This window comes from Polistes canadensis, unplaced genomic scaffold (assembly GCF_001313835.1).
Source record: "Polistes canadensis isolate GaletaPanama2010 unplaced genomic scaffold, ASM131383v1 scaffold_16, whole genome shotgun sequence".
NCBI classification, from domain to species: Eukaryota; Metazoa; Arthropoda; class Insecta; order Hymenoptera; family Vespidae; genus Polistes; species Polistes canadensis.
The window spans coordinates 208,466-223,661 of NW_014569563.1; the positions used below are offsets into that span (position 1 = coordinate 208,466).

General features: G+C 33.0%; 1 protein-coding gene across 4 annotated transcripts in view; it reads right to left on the bottom strand.

Annotated features, from left to right (window-relative positions):
• Window positions 1–647: 647 nt before the first annotated feature.
• The window catches only part of LOC106793613 (solute carrier organic anion transporter family member 3A1), an 86,166-nt gene continuing 71,617 nt past the window's right edge, over window positions 648–15,196 (bottom strand). For all 4 annotated transcript variants that reach the window (XM_014760673.1, XM_014760671.1, XM_014760670.1 and 1 more), the window contains 11 exons: window positions 9,054–9,488; window positions 8,406–8,788; window positions 7,990–8,210; window positions 7,680–7,820; window positions 6,728–6,850; window positions 3,377–3,541; window positions 3,091–3,286; window positions 2,813–2,963; window positions 2,282–2,525; window positions 1,348–1,476; window positions 648–1,091 (listed from right to left, as the gene is read on the bottom strand). In XM_014760673.1, the coding sequence (XP_014616159.1) occupies window positions 922–1,091; window positions 1,348–1,476; window positions 2,282–2,525; window positions 2,813–2,963; window positions 3,091–3,286; window positions 3,377–3,541; window positions 6,728–6,850; window positions 7,680–7,820; window positions 7,990–8,210; window positions 8,406–8,788; window positions 9,054–9,368 (2,238 nt within the window). In that variant the 5' untranslated portion in view covers window positions 9,369–9,488 and the 3' untranslated portion in view covers window positions 648–921. The remainder of the gene's footprint in view (window positions 1,092–1,347; window positions 1,477–2,281; window positions 2,526–2,812; window positions 2,964–3,090; window positions 3,287–3,376; window positions 3,542–6,727; window positions 6,851–7,679; window positions 7,821–7,989; window positions 8,211–8,405; window positions 8,789–9,053; window positions 9,489–15,196) is intronic.

Below are 15,196 nucleotides of genomic sequence, written 5' to 3' on the forward strand. Positions count from 1 at the left end.
AAATCACCGAAGAATTATAGCCTCATCTTATAATATTATAATATTAGATAATGTTTGCTTAATTTTAATATTACCAATTTTCCACGAATATTCGATATTTTAATAATAATTTTCATTCAATTATAAAAATAAATGTAGATAAAATAGATAATTATCGGTCAACAATGTGTTAATATATCCTGCGTAATAGAATTAATCGTTCGTATATATTATTTATATACAAAATTCTCGTTCATCGAGACTTCATTTCTTTTACTTTCTATTATCAAAGATGGCGGATTATCTTCTGGCAAGAGAAGATACAATGTTGCAGAATAATAAAATCATCTTCACGATCTACACAACACTATTCCTTTTCTTAGATTCGTTCTCCTTTTTCTTTTTTACGTTTGTAAAAAAAATAATAAGAAAATAACAAAAAAAGACAAAAAGAACAGAAAAGAAGACAAAGGAAGATTATCGGAATCGTTGGTCGAGAATCGTTGACCGGGTTCATCTCGGAGAGGATTGCTTCTTCTTCTTCTTCTTTTCTTCTTCTTCTTCTTCTTCTTCTTCTTCTTCTTCTTCTTCTTCTTCTTCTTCTTCTTCTTCTTCTTCAGAAAAAGAATTTGAGGATTTCCTTCTCTCTCTTTCTCTTTCTCTCTTTATTTCTCTTCTCGCTGACTTGCGTCCTTTCTGATGAAAGACTAGAATAATCCGTTGTCAAGTAGGACAGGTCGAAGGACGACAGTCGCGAATTCACTTCAATCACACACCGACTTCGTCTGTGTTTTAAGGGTTGAACAACACCTTGACACAAGAACGCCTTGCGTACCCTTTTATGTACATCGTTTCGAAACTATATACATATGTTTAGCCATATATATGTATCTATAAATATATATATATGGGTCTTTGAATATATATATGTATGTATATTCTTCACAGATAATCATTATCGACGTTTTGCGCGTCCTGAGACTTTAAAGTGGCCATTTCTTCGGCTGTGCCATCCTCACATTCTTGTTCCTCAACGAAACTAATACTACCGGCTTTGTACCACACAACTAAGTCCACGACGAAAGCCAATATTAGGATTCCACCTGTCGTGCCTGTTGCAAATTGAAAATCTTAGAGTTATTCAAGTATATAGAAATTGTTTGTTAATTTTAATTTTAATGTCAAATTTTTATTATCAAAAATCGTTATTTTATATATTTGTATTAATCTAATTGATATTATTTATGCATAGTTATATGCGTATTGAGTATCTTTAAATATTTATATTTTTCTGTTGCATTTTTCTTTAGTTTCAAGAAAATTATTTCACAAGTTATAATGTGATTGAATGTAAAGATATTCGCGTACCGTGATAAAACATCCTGAAGACATTTGAGTCGTAGAGCCAGCAGGCACCTCGTTCACCACAAGCGTATTCCCACACGAGACACGCTGAATCCACAACAGCACCGTATACGATTGGGCATGGTACATTACCTGTGTAATCAAATGAATAATACATATACATTTTATTTGTGATAACAAATTGATTACAATTATTTATTCAAATATTCTGTTTATGTTGTATGTAACGGATCAAAAGTTATGCAATTTTGAAGAATATCATACGAATATTGTTAGGTATTAATGTAATAAATAATAAGTGATTTATCAATGTAATCTGATAAACAATATTTTTATAAAGAATTTAATATTTTTCAATGAATATATTCTGTTCATTCTAACTAATCAAAAGATATTGAATTTTCTAGAATTTATGTGATTTATCGAATGAATTAATAAAAAAATTCTTTGAGAAAGTAACGGTCATAATAAATTCATATTTTTATATTGAAATACTGTGTTTATTTTAATAGATGAAAACAAGAATGAAATTTTTAAGAATTCACAGATACTCTTAGTTAATAATGTAACAGATAATCAATGATTTATCGAACCGATCGATTAAAAGATTCCTTGAGATAATAATGATAAATCCTTTGGAGGTATCGCAAGCACGTGGGAATGAAAGAAAAAAATCTGGTATACGTCTTTGGATTTGCGTAATAACGGGCAACGTCGCGAGGCCAGACGTGTAGAAAGTAGCGTAGTAAGTTGTTTCCCAGCGTCCATAAAACGTGAAGCGCGTAATTGCGAAATCATGCGAGTAGTAGTAATAGTATTCTTACCCGAGGAACGAGTAGGAAGGAAAAGGAAGAAAGAAGGAAAGAAAGAAGGAAGAAAGGAAGGATAACGTTAGAGAAAAAGAAAGAGAATATATACGGACATAAAATATAATTACCAAACAAGCCAATAGCAAATTGTATGAGACCCAGGGCCATGGCCTTGTCCCGTGGATCCACGCAACGTAATATCAGTAACATGGAACCAACCTCGCTCGTCGAGTGTATAAAAACGAACACCGAGAAGAGAATCATGTAGACCCAAAAGTTACTGCACTCCAATGGGCAATAACCAATCGTCGCTGTGTTCGTCGTTATTTCCGGCATCGTTAAATTTTGCCCGATGCACTGGCAGTTAAAAAACTGGAAGAGAATAATAATAATAATAATAATAAAAAAGAAAAAATTAAGACAGAGAGAAAGAACAAAATAGCGAACGGGATTACGTTAATGGGATCTCGTTAATATTTTATTACGATATAAACTTCTTCTTATTTTATTTTCTTATTATTATCAGATATTTTTCCTCGGGGGAGACAATTTAAAATAAACTTCTCGAATCGATATGTGTAATTATGTATAAGTATAAATATACATATCTCTTTGAAAGATAGAGAAAGAGCGAGAAGGAGAGAGAAATCTTAACATACCGATTCCACTTTACCGTCCGCTATCGTGTAATTCGAGCAGCCAGCATGACACGCGGAGAAGTACGTTTTACCATCCGCGCCACAGATCGGGCTGAACTTGTTTCGATCGCAGTCGCAGGTTGCTTCGCAGGTTGGCTCGAAGCTCGAGATTCTGAGAAAACAGTGATCATGCATGAATGAAAATTATTTCTCTTACTATGATACGAATAAATTTCATCAAAGAGGATAATGACGCTAATGGTTATGATAATAATGATTATTGCTATTTCATTTCTTACCCATCGGAGTGCGAGATAAGACCAGCAAAGTCGTCCATCGGGCAACCAACGAACATCAATACGGCCATACCAATAGCATAAACGACTGCTGTAAAAGCTATCCATGCTGCAACGAACCTAGCGTTTGGTTTCGCTCTCAGAATGAATACTCCGCTGATTATAATACCGATGCCCATTACTAGAATACCACCGACACCTGTCAAAAGAAAATATTACCATGCGTTTGTGTGTGAGAATTTCAAAACTGATTAAATGTTACATTTGATAGGTAGCTATTGATTATTACCTGATATCATGTTAGCATGATGAGCTGGCAAGCGAAATTGGCTCTCGAGGTACTTTGGTAAGAATGTGTAAAGTCCTGCGATTGGCAGGATGTGCAGCACGCTGCTAGCTGTCCTGAACATCAGGATATCGTTCTTAAGGAGCCTTTTAACTGCCTTTGGAAAATCTGTAAATAAATGTATTATATTTGTCAAGAAAAATAATAAAGATAAAATAAAATAAATTATAATACAAAGACAAATTTAATGGACATATTTTTTGAGGAAGAAAAATGATTGTAATTTTGATTCGTTTGAGATTAGAAGAGATTTATTTCGATAGAAAGACTGGAAGGATATATGTACGTAGACGCGTAGTACGTAGGAAACGACGCGGCTAAGAGGCTTCTTCTAGCCTTCCAGAAAAGGCAGCATAGAGTCGTGGCAACCCCGCATAGAAACGTCCCGTACATAGACCCTAAGTAGACAAACGTGACCAACATCGAGCTCCACGTATTACCGCGACAACCCTGCTATAGGTTTAGTAAATATATAGGGTGATCGTTAAACGATTCGTTAAGTTTTATGTCATTACTTATCAACCATCTAATATTTTTCCTTTGACGATTGTTAAAGAACAAGAACGTTCATTTTCATAGACTCTGAATTTATTTGCAAGTATACTATTACTAAGTGATTTTACTACGACTGACAGACAATGAGACAGTATTGATGTATTATTGTAATCAAAGATTAGATTGGAAACATAATTCACGGTGATACCACAGGGACGAAATTTGACGTAGTCCGAATTGATACCTATAAGGATTGCAAATTTGCGAATACAGTGTATTAACCTATTCTAAATTATAAAATTAGATATAAAAAAGATTAAAGTTTGCTTTAAATTAAACACAATCTTAGAAAAAAATGACAATTGATAGGTGTTGATTTAAATAGTTTTACAGAATAAAAAAAGGATTACCGAAAACCAACAAAATTATGAGAATTTGATTATGAGAATTGATTTATTTATATATGACGACGGAATAAACGAAAGAAAAATCTTGATTAAAATCGAATAGGGTGAATTTGAAGGGGGAGGTTGAGAAGTGGTATAGAGGCGCGTGAATTTACTTTGTAGGTGTACCTGTGCCACGTGTAAATATGTGTGTACGTATGTGTGCGCTCGACGCACGACGCGTGACCGTGAACTTGCCCCACCTCGTGCACTCGTGCACGAGTCGGTCGGTCATTAGCGTTAATGCACGCACGCTCGAGTGCGCGCGAGCGCGCAATCACGCGTGAGCACCCGCGTGTGCGCGCGCGCGCGAATAAGCGAATAAACGAATAAGCGAGAAAGAGCTGCACAACTCGGAGGATTGCGCACGAGGGACGAGCCGACGGCATTCTTTCCTCGCGTCCTTCCTGCCCCACGACGTTATGTATGTACCTACGACGTCCGGGCACCTTTTCGTTTCGTTTCGTTTCGTTTCGTTCGCTCGATCGAACACGCCTATGCTCTTTCATTTTCTTTCTTTCTCTCTCTCTCTCTGTCTCTCTCTCTCTGTTTCTCTTTTTCATTCTTGTCTTTTGACGTGACTCGCGAGCCTTCGTGTCGTGTCTTCCATTGTGATTTATTAGGTCTACCGAAAAATTCTCACAGAGACGACGAATCTTCTTTCTTCTCTGTTTTTTTTTTTCTTTTCTTTTCTTTCTTTCTTTATTTATTTATTTATAAAATTAATGTGTCAAAAGGATTTAGGATTTTGTTTAAAAATAATTTTTGTGGAAAAAGAAAAGAAGAAGATGAGAAGAAAAAGCAAATTCGATTTGCAAAATATATAATTTGTGATTTAAAAATAATCTTTAGCGAATCGAATTTGATGTAAAAATAATTATGCGGCAAGCGTATAAAAAGTATTATTATATTTTTATGCGACAATTTATTTCAATCTCTCGTGTATATTATAAATAATTTTGCCTTTTTTTCTTTCAATCATCAAGATGATCAAATAGTACAACGGTATTTGAAACTTATTCGAAAGAAGCCATGTTTGTTCAATGGCTATCAAATATCAAATTATTCATTTTCGAAGTATAATACCTATCATTCGTTCGACGCGTTTAATCGGGGTGGAGAGGATGTAGAAAAAAACAAAAAAATAAAAGAAGGAGAAGAAGAAGAAGAAGAAGAAGAAGAAGCAATAGAAGAAGCTTTTTTGTTTTTCTTGCGTCACGATATTTTAACCTTTGCTCCTTTTGCAAAGAGTGCGGCAGCAACGTGCGCTCGGCTATTTGTTGCTCGATCGTGCCGCGATATAAATATTCTTATGCGAGGACTCATTATCTTAGCCGTGGGCGAAACTCAGCCCGCTGGAAGCGCCGATTAACTTGCGAAGAGCACCACATTGTCTCCGCTTTTTATTTGCATTCTCGTTAGCCTTCGAGGCCCGGCTGCCGAAATGGGCTGAGCCTGATGCGAAATTTTACCGAGAGGATTTTCGTCGTCTTCGTCGTCGTCGTTCTCCTTCTCCTTCTCCTTCTCCTTCTTCTTCTTCTTCCTCTTTTCCCTCTCTTTCTCTTCTTCTTTTCTCTTCTCATTCAAGAATTCGTGACATTTTTTCAATAACACCAAAACAAAAACTACAAGCAATATTTTTCCCTTTTCTACATCTCTTTTTCTGATGATAATGATAATAATAATAATAATAATAATAATCATCATCATCATCATCATTTGCCGAGACCTATCATTATTTTCAATTTTAATATCACCGAAACACAACACCTATTTAAATCATATGATATCTTTAATATCGATAAACCGAATCACGTTCGTGCTATGTTGTAGATCAAAAAATGACGTCCATTAAACTACCAGAGAAGATTTTCGGTTAAAGCCTTTTGCCAGATTGGACAGGTATAAAAAAAGATAGCCGATTAAAATCTTTCCATTTCCATGGGCTCAAAAGAGAGAGAGAGAGAGAGAGAGAGAGAGAGAAAGACAGTGAGAGAGAGTGAGGAGAGAGAAAGAGAGAGAAAGGCGACATTTTTATATCCTTCCAAGTTTTTTATCGGTGCGCCGACCTTTAAAAGGTAAGAAAAATTTAATGGCCAACTAAAGGATTAAGACGGTCGAGCAAGTCTCTCTCTCTCTCTCTCTCTCTCTCTTTTTCATTCTTTCTTTATTTCTTTCTTTCTTCATCTTCTGGATGGTGAAATGTACGCCTCGTCGATTATACGAACGATCGCTGATCTCTCTCTCTCTCTCTCTCTTTTTCTTTCTCTCTCTCTCTCTCTCTCTCTTTCTCTCTTTCAACCCCACTCCAAACTCCTATTCCTTTTTCCTCTGAAGATTAACCAGGACTTACCTCTTAGACTAGGTTTTTTGGCATCCGCTCGTTTCGGCGGTGTTCTGTTCGTCGGCAAATGCGGAGGAAAGGCGAACATTCCTATGCTGACCAACATCAGCATCGCGGATATCAGCACCAGACCTTTAAAATAAAAGAGGAACACTTTACGTCACGATTATTCACGCTCGATGCATTTTTACCGCGGAGAATTTTCGGTTACAAACAAAAAATATATACATATTATTTTTAATCTAGTCACTGATTTGCCAATTAAATCCGTCATGAATCATCGTTTAGTATATTGCGAATAAAATTAAGAAAGAAAAAAAAAAAGGGGGAAAAAAATTATATATATATATATATATATAATTATGCACATATAGAAATCACGTATAAAAACGTTGTATTTTTGTTTTTTTTTTTAACCGACGTACGATTTTGTCCAATCAATTTTTTCCCCTTTTCTTCCTTTTTATTATGTTAAACGAACAAGCGCGTCGAATTTTTTTCGATAATTAGGTACCATTTTGTTTCTCATTTATTTAAACGTTTATATTACGGCCCTGTAACAAACTTCGCGAATTATTTTTACGCCGACGCTCTCGAAAACGTGCGGCACAATAAAACGCTTGATATCCTAATAATACTAAGGAAAGTCAGTGACAAACGGGTATATGTATTTACATATACACATACAGATATATATGTATATTTATGTTCGTATGTTGCATATTTACAAATATATTTCGCGAAATTTAAAGGTCGTCGAATTTTTAGTATCGTCCGTTTGGTTTTTTTCTTCATCTTGTTCTTCGAAAGAAAATGTGTCGTTTTTAACAGAATTATTATTATTATAATTATGATGATTATTATTATACTGGTAAACGATTTAATGTGAAAATGTTACTCGTAATATAATTATGATTGGATCAAAGTTATTTGAATGGTTTTATATATTTAGAAAACTTACCGAGCCACCACGCACCAACCCATCTTGGATCGGTAGGCGTGATTTGTGGATTTGCGGATAGATCTGCATAAAGCATCGTGCAAAGTGATCCAAGGATAAAGCCTAACGCTGGTCCCAGAATCCTAACACCAATCGTGATTGCTATCAAAAGAGAAACATTAAAATGAAATGGTTAAAAATTTATTAAAAAATATATTTGCCGATTTTATCAGATTAGTCGCATGACATACGTATGCATTTTTGTGTTATAATAATAGATTATTTTTCTTCGAGAAAGAAAAGAAAAAAAATATAAGAAGAAATTTCTTACCGAAATACAAGGGACTTTCTCTGCTGGCAACGTTATCGTCGATGTATGGTATGCCAAGAGTGTAAACGGCTGTTTGACCCATTCCAACACCGAGCAAAGAGACGAAAAATATTGCCAGGACTACCGTCGTTATTTTACTTTGTATTCTTTGTTCCGTTAGAAAGTCACCTTCGCAATATGCGATCGAATCACCATGTGGTGCCGTTGTACCTAATGTTAACCTACGATGTAAACAATAAAATTATATTTAACGATTTTATTGATGTTTGTTTTGTAATAATGTATACATACATCAAATATATTAGTTTGGTAGGTTCACAATTAAAATAATAATGAAATATTTTCTTTAGGTGAACAGTAAAGAAAAATAAGGAACAATTATTACGTATATAATGATTGCACAATATTAAACGTACTCGTCGAGCGTATGGTTCTCTGATCGTACACGCAACTTGCAGAGATTTGCTGGGACTGGATCAGTATTGTTATGTCCACCCAATTCGCCAGTAGGTCCGACGCCGCTGAAAAGCATCTCGTTTTGTTGGATCAGCTGTTCACCGTAGATGAAATGAGGCATCGAGCAGGTGAAGGAGCTCACGGCAAAGAGAATCATGCCCCAGGCGATCCACTTAGGCCGGTGACCTTGGCCGCAGTAATACGTTAAGAGAAGGGACGAACCGATCTGGCCGATCTCAGTCGCAGACATTATGATACCCGTCGTTTTCGATTGGATTTGGAAGAGCTTTTCGATCGTTGTGATCACTGAGACGAAATATGTGTAGTACATGCCTTGAAGCACCTGTAAACAAAAAATATAATTATGTCCTTCCGAATCTATAGAAATTTAGGAGAGTATCTTTATCTTTTTTCTCATTATTTTTGTTGCTGATTTTTTAATGAAACTTCTCAAATAATACGATAAAAGAAACTTCATTTGTGTTTTATAAAATGTTTAACTTCAAATATATAATTCATATGAGTGCTAGATGAATATCGAATAAATTAAATGTAGTGTTGTTTGATTATATGATAAATTGAAGAAATATTGAAATATCGGTACTGACCCAGGTAATGCAAAAGATAACCAAGAAGGCCTGCTTCGTAGAAAAGTATTGCAACCATCGAGGTCTAAATGGACCCCAACCACAGGAAACGTCAGAATCATCGAATTCCGTGTGAAGGCTGCTAGATTTTTCGTCAGGCACGATCAGCTTCCCATTCTCGGCTGCTCCGTTCTCATGTTGCTTTCCATTTGGTATCGAGCCATTGTTGTTATGCTTGCTACAGATAAGGCCGTTTCCATTAGCCATCTTTGCTGGTATTATCGTGAGAGCCTCGACGGTCCCATTCGCCAGAATCTGTCTGTCCTCACCCGCCATTGTCTACGCTTTCTTTTCTTCTTCCTTTTACTTTTTCTCCTTCTTCTTCTTCGTTCTTCCTTTTCCTCTTTCTCGCAGCAATCGTCTCTCTTGCTAGGATACCTTCTCGATCGAGTCGATCTATGTAAAAATCGTTGTAATATATTATTTCAGACTAGACTCTGATATTTCTGATTTTTTTACTTGTTTTTATTATCTACCTTGTAAAAGAATTTTAACGTGTTCGCGAAGAAAGAAATAAAACTACTATTACATTCACTATATCATTAATACTATAACAATTACTATTACTAACAACAATAATAATTATGCCGTTCTCACAGGGAAATGATGCAATAACGAAAGACTTTTAAACACGATTAATGAAATCACTCGTATTTTTATGTTTAGACAAATATATTGTTATATTTTGTTATACGTTTCACGAGTTATTGTATTTGCAATTTTACTTTTATATTTTTTGTCTAAATATTTTTTCTTTTCACATTTTTACAAATAATTATTTATTCCCTTTTTGTTAAACCAGGCCACTATATCTATCTTTTTCTTTAAAGTTAGTAAAGAAGGATACTTTTAACTTCTCTCAAACGAATCCAGCCCCGTGAACTTTTCGAAAGAATTGATCGGATCTACCTCGATCCTGATCGAATCGTGCATGACTCGTGATAATCGAGACTTTGCGAACAAAGGGGGACGTGTATTAACCTACGAGTCACGATAGTCTAGAAAATCGTATATAACGTCCGCGTTGGTCTACCATGACTATTCATAAACCTTTAACATAATCGTATAGATAATATAATGTTCTAAGTATAAATACTAACTTGTCCGTTCATTTTTCAAACTAATCGCCACGATGTCTATATATATATCTATATGTATACTATATAAATATTATAATTACCGAAAGCTTCGAAATATTTGTTGACTACTTTATTTGCAATTCATTTTAGTAGAATTAACATACATTTCATTTTGTATTTTAGTGATATTCCTAAATTGGAATATCTAATGTTGATTGTCAATTATAATTTTTATTTATTTTATATCTAAATTCATAACATTGTAATATTGTTGAATATTATTAATTGGAACTAATTGAATACAATACTACATTAGAAAATATCATTTATTTATAAATTAATAATATTGATATTAATAATTACATATAACTCAATAATACTGTTCTATTATATTATTGTTTAATTATTATTACAGCGTATTGTTATTTCCAATATTATATTCTAAACATTCGGAAATAATTGTCTAACCTAAGCCAATAGAATTTCGATGCTATACATCATCTTCTCGTTCGAGGTTTGCGGTTAATGTATAACGTAGAAATTTGTTTTATATTTATCGTTCATTTACGAAATAGAATGGGCACGATCGTAAAAATTGATTTAGGTTTGCGGTCAATGAAGGATCTTTCACTAATACGATTCGGTTAGTTCGTGAGAGGATCGTCTACGTAAGTGAGTAAGAAAGTTCACGAGACACCTTGTAGACGTGAGTCCTCTCACTTTCGTCCGTGCCCGACTTTCCTCATTTCCCTTACGTTCCATCGTACTGACTACTATCTCGCCAATGCGGTTTTCACTGACACTGACAACGAGTATGAGCCTATGAGAAAGAGAGATACTAGACGTGCGAGAGAGCCGATTTACTTGTAAGCACACACGCACACACACACAGCGGGTGACCGCGAAATAAGATTCGTCACTTTCGCCATTACGTTCGCCTTCGTTTCCTACGACTTAAAACCGGTCGACACAATCGACGAGACGAGATCTCAAATCCTTTACTTCGAATCACGTTAAATACTTAACAACACTTTCTACACAAAAATAATATTCAATTAATATTTATGATTTAGAAGCAAATTTATATTAATTTTAATCACATCGCTTTTGTTTTAATATTTTATTAGGGTATTTTTTTAAATATTATATTATATATGGATAATATAAACAATTATATTATTATTATTACCGCGCAATCGATAAAGTTCAGTGTTGAAAAATTTAATAACGTTTTATTGTATTATTATACTCTTTCAATATAATAAGTAAATTTTATGTAATATATTAATTGAATTATATACAGTATAAATATACAATAATTATTACATTGTATTTTATATATAGAATAATATTACAATATTTTTTTAAATATTATAATAATCTCAATACATTTTATTGAAAATTGTGACATTATTGATCCATTCAATAAAATACTATATATAATATATTGTATAAGTTGTTTCAGAATACTAAATTCAAAGTATCTCCAATAAAACTAAAATAAAACCTAATACATATAATCGATAAATTTACGTTCAAATTTACGATGCAAAATATAAAAATTGTATCGTTCGATTATTGTAAAAAGTGTAATAAAAATTGTTAAATACGTGTGGTAGAAGAAAAGAATGCGATTGAATCTCGAAGAATGCAAGCTAAAAAGGGATCCCATGAGAGAAACTCGAGGCCGAAGAACCGTATGTTTATGTCTCGTTTGCATACGCGTAGACATGCGGCCACTGTATAACAAAGTTCCGGAAGAGGATGTGAACGTTGGCAAATGGATTTTACAGCGTCGTTAATGGCCTAATCACAACGCATAGGTACATACGTAGATATGTATGTATATACTTGCATACTCATACATGTTCGTATATATATATATATATATATTCATATATGTATATGTACGCATAAATCGTCAGTGGTAACTGACCTCCGAAAGATCGTTCAAGAATATCGATGCTTTTACGATGTGACGCCATTTCTATACGCCATTGACCCGAGATCGTATGTTTATTAACACCTCGAGAAACGCGTGCTTCTTGTCCTCGGCAGAAATAGAGAAACAGACTCTCGATAATGTCCATTAATACATCGAAAGATATTGCGAATTCCATTTTATGTGCTCTTGGTTTTATAATAATAATAATAATTATTATTATTCATTAATCTTTTGTAATGCAATTAGTTGTATCGGTTGGGTTTATATTATAATTGATCTATAAACAAATAATATGAGAAAATAATAGTATAATTATATAAATATTTTATTAATACTATAAATAGTTTTTTTTATTATATACTTAAAAAGGTAATATAATATAATAATATAACTTTGGATTGTGGTCAATAATGTTTTATTTGTCAGTAAAACGTTATTAGTATTGTTTATCAGGATTATTATGAATTTGAAAAATATTTTAATATTAATAAGTAATTTTATAAGTAATATATAGCATATATAATTATATTATATTTTGTAGCATGAGTAAATTTACCGTGTGACTTTCAAATTATATAAAAGGGATGGAGAATTCATTTAAAATAATTAATCAACCGTGCCAATTGAATAAAAATTCAATAATAATATAATACCAATACTAATAATATTAATTATAATTATATTTATACTAATCACCCTTAGTATATTATTTTAAAATTTCTCGCTTCTCTCTACACCTCGTTTGATGTTCCGATAGAAATTATTTAATAAGATGAGCGTGCTGCTTTCGAAGAATTTTACTTTCGTCGAATCGTCCGAGATCGTTAGAAGCAAGAACGATCGTTGGGATGTTCGAACAAGGTCGCAAGTCTTTTGCTTCTGCAAGAGGCAGAAAGGTAGAGAGCCGCAAGGCTTGCAATCGATTACTTCCCGCTCGTTAAAGTGGATCGAAACGTGGATTTGTATCCAGGCTACGGTCAGAACGAAATCGAGAGCGAACTCGATGCGATAGAAAATGAAAGAAAAAGAAATTGGTGGTAAGTATAATATCTGATGGTGAAATTCTAAAGAAACATCTTTCCTTAAGAATTATCTTTGCTTTTTACGATCGCGCGAGAATTATTTTCTAATCGTTTTATTATTTTTCTATGCGATATAAACAAAAAAAAGCATCATGTTTTTCTTTAATATAGTAAATGATGGTGAAATTTTAAAGAGAGATCTTTTCTTAAGAATTATTACTTTTCCTTGTAAAAAGATTTTATTTGATTTTTCTATAATCTCTATGGTATGTGAAAAAAGTATATAAATATATTTTATAATAATACAAGATGAAAACGAAAGGATTTTTTATAATTATAAAAAATTAATTAGATAATTTTTTTCCAAACTGTAAATATTATATATAGGCTTAGAAACTTCTATACAATATCTATTGAAATTAATCTAAAAAGTTTCGTAAAGGAGTAATTAAATTTTTTCTAATCACTTTAACAATTTCTGACCCACCCATTATATCGAGTCAATAATATTACGATAATATCACAAATAATCGATAAAAAAAATCATCTATTGACCAATCTAATAATAATACGATTACCACAAAACGCATTCCGTTTATACCTCGTAGATAATATCAACCTATTAATTACTATCATTTATGTACTCGAATCAGATCTTGTTTTTATTGCTAGTAATCGAAGGGGATTTTACAGTAAGATTTCTCTTTCTCTCTTTCTCTCCAGTCTTGGATCTCGAGTTAACGTAAGATTGCTTAGGCTTCTAGGTGAGATCAGGTGTGAGGGAGAGGAAGGAGGGATGGAAGAGAAAGGGGAAAAGGAGGAGGAAGGAGAAGAAATTTCCGGTAATAAATTGTCGCGGTATGTTGACTGTAGGCTTGAATGGAGACTCGAATGTCTCGTAACCGTTGGTAAAGTGCCCACACGTAGTGGACAACATACACACACACACACACACACGTACTTATAGAAATATATATATACATGTATTTATATGTTTGTGTCGGTGAGTGTATGTGTGTATGATGAGGATAAAGACGTCGATAGACTTTAAGATAGAAACTTGGCCTGATCATCGTTTCGATCCTTGTTTCTCTTAGAAACCTAGCTTGTTCCTCGATTACGATCGATCTTCTAAACTTGTATGTTGTGTCTTACTAAAAAGGAGACATGAAATAACTTTCTCACTCTCGCTTTTTTTCTATCTGTTTCTCTCTCACTTTATAGGTCTTTCATTCAAGATCATAGATATGAAGCTATGACAGCCAATTTACTGACGCAATCATTTAATTTGATATTATAATTATATATGTAATATATATTTATAATTTAAAAAAAAAACCATTATTAGATATATATTTAGTAATAGTATATAGTATGGTAAATAGTGTATAGTAAAAAAGAGGTTGAATTTAATTGGCTATATTTTACAATAAGATCGTCTCAAAATCTTATTTGTTTATTTTAGAAGATTATTTTACTAAATAATATACTGAATAGTAATAAAATATTAAGTTGGGGAAAAAGAAATCCATTATTTTTATGGGGGATGGCTGTAGTGATTGATATCTCGTAAAGTATTGATCAAACAATTTCAGATTTATGCTCGTTGGAAAGGTGTATTCTATATTGAATATCATAGAAAAAAGTTAATAGAACGAAATGAATCGTATAATATATTCAAAAAACATTAACACAAAATACAAAAATATTATGCATGTAAGGGGCATAAAACCAACAATAGCAACAAAAAGGTAAAAAGAAAAAACAAACCTTTCGTGACGATCTAATAATACATAATTATAATATATCGACAAAAATAAAATATAAAACAATATTAATTTGAAAATTAATTTTAAACTAATCCAAATATAATTCAATGATCAACGATACTCCTCCTCCTCCTCCTCCTCCTCCTACTCCTCCTCTAATCGATAATTGAAAATGATACCAAAATTAGGATAAACTTTTTAAAAATGTTTTTCAATGGAAAAAAGAAATAAAAACAAGAAAGAAAGAAAAAGGAGAAAATATAAAATAAAGAGGATCGATCGAAAGATA